Source organism: Leptodactylus fuscus, chromosome 3, assembly GCF_031893055.1.
Source record: "Leptodactylus fuscus isolate aLepFus1 chromosome 3, aLepFus1.hap2, whole genome shotgun sequence".
Classification (NCBI taxonomy): Eukaryota; Metazoa; Chordata; class Amphibia; order Anura; family Leptodactylidae; genus Leptodactylus; species Leptodactylus fuscus.
In genome coordinates this window covers 108,789,856-108,799,473 of record NC_134267.1, presented here as the reverse complement: position 1 = coordinate 108,799,473, position 9,618 = coordinate 108,789,856, and the positions used below count along the sequence as shown (strand labels likewise).

At 38.5% G+C, this 9,618-nt stretch overlaps 1 protein-coding gene across 2 annotated transcripts in view; it reads left to right on the top strand.

Annotated features, from left to right (window-relative positions):
- The first annotated feature begins 8,691 nt into the window (after positions 1 to 8,691).
- Positions 8,692 to 9,618, top strand: part of NR2E1 (nuclear receptor subfamily 2 group E member 1) — a 39,636-nt gene continuing 38,709 nt past the window's right edge. For both annotated transcript variants that reach the window (XM_075266648.1, XM_075266649.1), the window contains exon 1: positions 8,692 to 8,899. In XM_075266648.1, coding sequence (XP_075122749.1) covers positions 8,875 to 8,899 — 25 coding nt within the window. In that variant the 5' untranslated portion in view covers positions 8,692 to 8,874. The remainder of the gene's footprint in view (positions 8,900 to 9,618) is intronic.

Genomic DNA, 9,618 nt, shown 5'->3' with positions numbered 1-9,618 from the left:
GCTGTAATAATTTACATATCTGCCTGAAACATAACTCCTGGCACCCATACAATGCAATTACAGTTTCATCCCATAGAAGTGAATGTGAGGAGGCTTTAATTACATTGCACTGCCGCAATGATACAAATGGCGTGTGATTTAAACAGTGAAAGAGTTACAGCTTTCACACGGGTGCCACAGTCCCTTCAAACAGCTGGTCAGAGGGTCCCAGGCAACAAACCCCCACTGAATTTACAAAGCTATTTCTTCCAGTTTACTGGCATAAAAAAAGTGTAAATGCTTTGTGAAAGATGTGTTTCTATAAAAATGATACATTTTTTGAGATTTTCTGCTATTCACACTACTTAAAAAAAACATAAAAAAAAAATAGGGTTTGCATCTTACTCCAGTGTACTTCAGATAAATAGTCTTAATAAATTCTTAACCACATATTGTTGTATACATGTATGCTTTTGTACCAAGAGAAGACATAAATTACATGAAAGCAATAGGGAAAAAAGCCTCCCATTGATTTCAATGTGTAGGCCCGTAAGCCGACACATTGAAGTGAATGGGATCTGTTTTGAGCGCTCACACTCTGACATGTGTATACGTGTCTGAATGCGTGCATGTTAACTTCGTGTGAACGGAGCCTCACATTTACCACACTTTCTGTGATTTTGCATACTGTATAAGTTTTTGCTAGAGTTGAGCAATTGGAATCTGAAAAGTTCGGATTCCAATCGGCGATCGAGTAAATTTCACGATGGCGATCGGAATTCCAATCCTGAACTTTTACAGCGGGATCAAGGTCGGAGGTTATTTTCCACAATGTTTTGCTACTGGTCAAGCATTGTGGGAAAAGCTAACAATGTTAGCTACTAGAGATGAGCGAGGACTATTCAAAACTGCCGCTTCAAATAGCACGCTCCCTTAGGAATGAATGGACGCAGCCGATACCCAGCCTGTGCTGGCGTCTGGCTGCTTAACCCCCTGCGCACCGGTTGCGTCCATTCATTCCTATGGGAGCGTGCTATTCGAAAAGGCAGTTTCAGAGATGTAGCAGGGTCCAGTATACGGCATAGCAGGGAGGAAACAGAAGAGTAGATAATATCTACTATTCTTTTTCCTTCCTGCTGTACCATATACTGGACTGTGCTACATCTGCATTACTGTATATTGACTTGTCTATCTAGGTATTCCTGTTCTTCAGTGTGTTGCTGTGAGGACGACAAGGCACTCGCCATATAATAAGCCATGGCTGAAGTTCGTGAGTAGATAAATACTACTGTACAGTGACTTGTCTATCTGCTCTTCTGCTTCGTCCCTGCTTTACCATATACTCAGCTCTGCTACATCTGAGATGTAGCAGAGCTGAGTATACGATAAAGCAGGGACGAAGCAGAAGAGTAGATAGACAAGTCAATGTACAGTAAAGCAGATGTAGCAGAGTCCAGTATACGGCACAGCAGGGAAAAAACAGAAGAGTAGATAGTATCTATCTACTTGCCATATAATAAGTCATGGCTGAAGTTTGCAAGTGCCTCATCATCCTCACAAAGTGATTTAAAAACAATGTTTCATGGCCATTTAACTGTTCCCTTGCTCTTTCTATACATTCTAAGAACTTGTATGTATTTTTTGGTAACTTTTTATAGCTTTTGAAAACGATCTTAGAAAAAAAAAAATCCCATTGACTTGCATTAGGATCGGAATTGGGATCGAGATTGGGTTCGAATGGAAAATGATCGGAAATCGGATTTTAAAATCGATCTGGAAATCTCAGGATCGCCTCAAGCCTAGTTTTTGCTCCTATCAGTATTAGAGGATCAATTAAAAAGTCAGAAAGAAATAGTGCAGAATTCTGCAATCTGTTTTTTTTCCAGTAAAATGAGGAGCAACATGAGGGAACCCCAACATACCCATGTAAAAGCAACTGAGACTGTCAGATGCCATTGTTGTCTTTCATGTGATGGATCCATCCCTGGCCTGAATTCCAGTTTTCTTCATGGAATGAATGCCAGATGAAGTTATAAAGACTGCCTAACGGAGATTTAGCAGTTTAATTTAGAACAGTTTTCGGGGTGCTATTGGATTGAAAAATATGGCCAATATGGGATGAGAAAAAAAAAATCCTGCTTTTTGCAGAACACAGCACCACTTTTTCTTTCTTTCATATTTACTCATTTCCTTCTACCAGTTTTGGTTTGGCTTTGGTCACAGTTCTGACAAACCATCGCAATGCAGGCTTTGCCAACACTCATTCTGCAAACACAAAAGGACGTTATGTGTACACACCATTGATACCGACTTCTTGGATTGTTTCAAATGTATTATGGTCTGTGCTCATATGATGTCCTTTTGTTTCTGCTGAATGAGATTGGCAAATCTTTAATTCTTTTTCACTGGCAAGGTTAGCAACTATGAAAAGATGGGATTAAGGCAGAAGTCATCCATAGAGTCAAATAGTGCTGTGCTAAAGCCTTCAAAATCCTTGCTTCGATATGGTCATTCCCATTGTTTCTATCATATTAACTCCATGGGAGGGATTTATCAAGACTGGCATTTAGTACGCCAGTCTTTATAACCCCAGCTCCATCTGAGGGTGCACCACATCATAAAACAAGTCAATTTTCTGGTGGGGCTGTGCGCCTGCACCAAAGTTTCGGATTTAAGGCATTATTTAAAACAGTAAACTGACATAAATAAATATAAAGAGACTTGTAGCCCCAGCCATGCCATGGGCGTGCAAGGCATGACACATTTTCCCCATAAGTGGGGGCAACATAGTGGCTCAGTGATCATGTGAACATCTGCAAGGAGTTTGTATGTTCTCCCTGTGTTTGTGTGGATTTCCTCCCATTCTACAAAGACATACTGATAGGGGAAAAAAATGTACATTGTGATCCCTATATGGGGCTCACAATCTACATAAGAAAAGGAAAAAAATCCCCATAAGTGCTGTTTTCTCTTTGCCCATTCTTGCAGCCTTTGGCCATAGGCAGTTGCTTACACTATAGCCCCTGTGTCCTTCCCCTTTCCATCCCTAGTCTCGTGTGGCACCACTTTTTTGCCTGTATTATGCTAAATGGGATTTATTGTTGATTTTGTTGTTGAAAAAAGTGTTATACAAACCTAATGTAGCTTTTGCTATAAAACCAATTATTTACATACTTACATATAACAATCTTATTTGTATGTGATTGTCGTATTTCACAGCAGTCCAATAGACTTCAGTGCCACAGGAAAGCAGGTTGGGCAGTATGGGCCATAGAAATTATTGGGTCAGTACTTTTATCCGCAATATCAGACCCACTACTAAGGTTGTGTGCATAGAGCATTGGTGGTGGTGATACACGTTATTTCAGCTTCACATGGAATAAAACTGAAATACCCTCCACTGCCACTACTAAATACGTGGCATGCAGTCAGATGAACCATGTCAACAATAAGATAGCAACCCCTACACTATCTGGAATGGTCATTTCACATGACCATAATGAAACCAAGAAATATGGTCCATGTGTAGGCCATATTTCCAAACCCAACCACAACTTATAAGGACAGAACTCACTGCATCATACTGCTGTATTGTAAAGTGTCCTCAGCATCATGTGAATACTATTCACATCCACATATGAGCTGCAGGTAGGCTGGGAAATGTGGTCAACATGTGGACTGCTTTTTTCACCCCAATCATGGACTTGTGAAACGACCCTTACTGTCATAAGGCTATGTTCACATCTGCGTCAGATGTCCATCTGGTGCATAGCCATCAGAAATCATCAGACAAAAAAGTGCTATAAGACTAAGTTCACATCGGCGCCAGAGTCACTGTTGGAGACTCTGCCACAAAAACCTCTAAAGATCATAGCAGGTAAAAATTCTGCACAGAGGACTTTTCTCTCTGCTGTTCTCAGTAAGAAAACAGACACCAGGCAGACCCCAATATAGCCAATGGGCTCCACCGATGCCCATGAGTAAGGGTTAATTTAGTGGTACTGCTCTCTATCAATTGGGTTCCCCAGTTGATTCGCAGGACAAAGAGTCTGGTGCAGATGTGAACCTAGCCTAAAGGCTGACTTTTTCATCCAGCAATTCCAGTTAAAAAAAAAAAATGGACATCTGACAGACTCCATTATAGTGAATGGGGTCCCTTGGACTACCTTCTTGACCTTTATTTTCGGGTCATTATTGTCCAGTTTCAGATCTTCTGATCCTCCAACAAACCAGAGGAATGATAATCAAAATACAGATATGAACATTGGTAAAAGTATCAGACTGTGCAGGGACATGCCAACTTTACAAGGGATACATTGCAACAATTGTTACAGCTTGGTGAAATTTCTAATAGGAACTTAAAGGCCGCCCAGTGCTGGACACAACATTGACAGCATATCACTGATTTCATACATGAATATGTCCTTAATATCATAACATTGATTTCTATGGGGAATGTCAGAAATGACTGTTTTCTCCTCTACAAGTTTCATTTATTGCATTACATTGTATTATCAAGATTAATAATAGTGATGTCAATAATAATCATTATGAAAGAAAACTATATCATTCTTATATTTCCTAATCTCAAACAAAAAAGTACTTTACATGAGAGTGGAACTTACTTAAAGATGTTGAAAAGCTGAAAGCAATAACTATTATAAGCAGTTACTCCATTTCTATATACAAAAAAGCTTACCTTGTATTGATTAATATTGGATGGAAATATATATTGGTTCTATGGATATGTAAAGATGTAACACTTCCATTCTTCCTGTACTTACAAAGAGAAGAGGGAAAGTGGGGAGAGTGAAGGAGAGAGTTGGCTAGCATGGGTATCTGCTATAGTAAGGGGTGCAGACTATAAGAAAGCAGATCTATCCATCTCTCCAGCTCTCCAGTCAATCTCTACCGTATATATATACTCTGTCTTCAGTCTATCAGCTATCCATCTCATTCTATCTAGCAATCCAATCCATGTACCTATGCACAGTACCGCAGCGTGTGCACATAGCTATACATGCACAGCCAGGAAAGTAATAGAGAAGAGCAGTGAGGATTTCTTCTTTCAGCATGTAACTGATCCTTCACCTTACAGCAGTGATCTGTATGGTCTGTATAATGCCAGGTATGAACTGGAGTGGATGCCATAATGAATGACTACATAGCCCAGATTATCTTCCCAAAATCGTGGTGACCATATTTGTTACAATAATGCTTAACGTAGTTGTGTCTTGGTGAGAGCACATATATATATATATATATATATAGTGTTTAGTACAGGCAGGGCTTTTGTGTCCAAAATAATAATAATTATTGAAAATGTTTCCTTGCTGCTTGTAATAATGAACAGTGGATTAATCCTATTAACATCCCACACATAAGCAATTAACTTGTCCCAGTCAGCACATGGCAGTGATAGCAAAGGGTGGTACTCCATGCTGGAGATAATGAGATCCTGAGCAGCAGGAGCATCCACTGACATTACACTGGAGGATATGCAGCAGACTCAGGCCCCTGCAATGGCCACCTGGATGCTATATACACAATATAGATGAGATATATTAGAACATGTATGTGATACATCAGAGCACGGTTTAAAAATATACATTACACAAGAACAATTTTGTATACTAAATATGTATTATATGCAAGTACAGTGTTTGATTTAGATATATAAATGTATACATAAATAGTAATACTTATACAGTTATATATTAAATGCTTGTTGTATAAACATTATATATTACAGCAATGTAGTATATGTATATATATATATATATATATATATATATATATATATATATATATATATATATATATACGCACACATACCAGAACAGGGTTGTATATTCCATATATATTATTTTATCAGTGTTCTATATTCAATGCATATTACTGTATGTCTAAGCAATGATAATTTCTTATATTAATACTTTTAGAATAGTGTTAATATACATTCTACATGAAAACGATTCTATAATATATTCTAATATATATATATATATATATATATATATATATATATATATATATATTATAGCATCGTTTTCATGTAGAATGTATATTAACACTATTAATAGTTAATAATAGGTAATAATAATAGGTAATAATATAGGTCTACTAGAACGGTGTTACTAACTTATTCTTTATACTCCACGTCCCATTACACAATATTCACTATATACACAGCTATAGGATAGTACAGAATCGTTTCTTTAACACACATCGCTTATCAGAAGAAGTGATCTATGTAATATACACGATTTACTATATATACTGACCAGCAGTACAGAGTACTCGTTAGACATTGTGCAGAACGTTATATTCGCTGTACAGAATGTAGCAGTGCGGTTTATGTCAGGATCATGATGCGACATTTGAATTCATCTGTGCGGCTTTCTCTGCGGTATCTTCTTGCTTCTTCCTGTGTGTGCACTAGTTCTTACCTCCCATAATACTGAGGTCCAGTTCAGACAGCTGCACTCCCCGTCATTTCTAGCACCTATCCCCGGAGTAGGAGAACCTAGTGAGGGTCAGATCTTCTCCCTGTCTGCATGTGACTGACAGATTGGAATTGTCACACTGCATTTGCATATTCGATGAACAATTGTATTAAAGTAAAAATCAGAATAAGGACATTTTACCAGAACTGGATAGATATGAAGTATAACAAGTGACACTTCTAATGCCAGCACACACAGGGCTCTATCCAGACCATGCAGCAGGTGTCTACGTCTACTCTTTGCGGTTTTTGAAGGAAGGAAAAAATTAATAAAAGAGTATAACTGAGATCACATTCAAGTATTCTCTGTGTGTGTATATATATATATATATATATATATATATATATATATATATATATATATATATTACACTTGTAATTCTAACCAGCCATGTAGATTGATGATTATGATGACAGCTGACCACAAAAAAATACATTAACACATCAGTTACACTGTAGCTTCTACTTATTTATGCTAGTATAATTTCACTGGAAAAATATGAAGGTGTGAAATAAAAGCAAATATAGATCACATATAATATATATCAATCAATTAGTGATGTATAAATGTACTTATAAAATATATATTATAGTTACAGACAAACAATTTAAACATGTATATACATATTATACACACATATATAAATACTATCCATACACAATTTATATACAACATACACACATTTCTGGGTGTTCTGCTTTTACTGTACAACTTCCTAATATATATATATATATATATATATATATATATATATATATATATATATATATATATATATCAGAATAAGGACATATATATAATAGCAATAGCAGTAATTCATATAGCAATATAAAGATTGCTATAGAAATGACTAGGATGAAGTTTGTGCCACATTGACAATGGAAACAATGTGAGAGATGCAATGAAATGGTAAAAACTTATTTATTCATTAGCTAATACGGCAGCCAAGCATTGCATTCCCCCTTGTAAAGTATCGTGCCTATATTATAGGTGTCTATATCGTGCCTATATTATATGTGTCTATATCGTGCCTACATTGTAGGGCTCAGCGCTGTACTAGAAATGATACCTAGGAAATAAAGACATTTTACCTATTGGGAGGCCTAGTGACCCTCCATTATTACCAGGGCTGTGTAGGCATTGTACTCAAACAGTTAACTCTCCTTTAGATCTATATAATGAATGTTATAATACAAAGTAATTCACTCCTAAAATCAAGTTTCATCCGGGCTATATCTCATTATTATATTATTATCCATGCATCTATATTATAAGGAAATGAAATTACATGTAAGTGGCCAATATTGGGAATAAGTGAAAAAGTCAAAGAAAGTTGCTCATTATTCGATCACTATCTATCTATCTATCTATCTATCTATCTATCTATCTGTCTGTCTGTCTGTCTGTCTGTCTGTCTGTCTGTCTGTCTATCTATCTATCTATCTATATCTTTGCATCCATATAATGCAGAATGCACTAGACAGACAGTGTAGTTTGTGCACAAGTTTCTCCAGGCTGGAGGTGTGAACAGGGCACTGGGATACAACAGGTGGGCGGGGCCACATGGCTGTCACTTGTGTCCCAGTCACTGTATGGCAGCCTCTCAGGTCATCAGTCATTCCCTGCAGCGGACCATACACAGGATAGGGACCAGTATACACCTGGGTCCTGATGTCATAAAGTAACACATAACACATGTATACTAGAGCTGACACACTAGCACAGACAGGGCAGGCAGACACATACAGTACCTGAAGTGCTCCCCAGCATGAGCATGGCACCCTCTATACCTGCACTGGATGCATATAGCAGGAACATGTAGGGTTTCCTCAGGGAGGTACACATCATTAATAACATTCTACCCCCTCCCCAGTGCTGTGCTGACGTCACGCTCCTCCAGGACTGGGGAAGAGCAGGGCAGCGCTAAGTGGGCACAGGGCGCATTTCCCTCCTCCCCAGTGTCCTGTCACTTGCTCCTGTCTCCATATTATTGTAAGGGCTGCAGCACAAAGTCACTTAGTGCATTCAACTTCTCAATCCCTCCACAGAGCCAGGCACTGCCTAGTGTCACAGTCCTCGGCTCCTGCAGCCACCTCAGCTGGGAGGGGAGCCATTCTAGGGAGACCACTGACCACTACAAACAGGACTCCCACTTTGGCTCTGAGCAGTCAGACACATCTTTTTGGGATTGGGGATATCTGATAAAGTCAAGAGCAGGACAGAAGATAAGACCCTGAGCCTTCTCTTCTTTGAGACTTTTGCTTGCAATTTCCTAAGTCCAGAGTCTTGTCAGAGGAGGATGCTTGGATTGTCCCAGCAGGGAGAGCAGTGAGCTCTGGAGGACCCCTGTCACTGGACCCTGCCTCAGGCTGCTGGACCCTCTGCCAATATGAGCAAACCTGCCGGATCAACAAGTGGGTAACATTATTCTGCTATATAAGAATATATATCTGTATGTCATAGATAGATAGCACTGACTGTACCGCTTGTAATGTGCACTGGCTGCAAGTTTACTTTAGCGATAAATGATTCTAGTCTGTGCAGAACCCGAGAAGCTTTTACAAGCGTTCACATAATACGGGGAAAGCGGCTTTGCGCTCCGTCTATTGCATCCAGAATGACTAATTAAACAATCCTAGAAACCAAGAAAACAACTTTCTAAAGTCACATTGCCCCTAATCCTGGATGCAGGCTCCATACACTGCGTCTGATTGTGTATAAGAAAAGTGGCAGCAGCTAATCCTCAGCACAGGTTACTGGGAAGAAAGACACATTCTTCTGGACAAGTGTGCGAAAAGTCATCAGAGACGTCTCCGGGCACCTATGTGAACACAGGCTAATACACATGCGGAGGCTGACACATACACTCACATACATGGAGGCAATAAGTGACTCAAATAAGATATTACACATAGAATTACTCATTCTTTACAATGTTCCAATAGTCTGGCCCTAGTAAGTAAAGAACTGTACCATATGAGTCTTCAAGTGCATAGATAGATAGATAGATAGATAGATAGATAGATAGATAGATAGATAGATAGATAGATAGATAGATAGATAGATAGATAGATAGACTGACTTATATTGTAAAGACACTTATATAACAATCTGTTAAGGACTGTAGGACTAT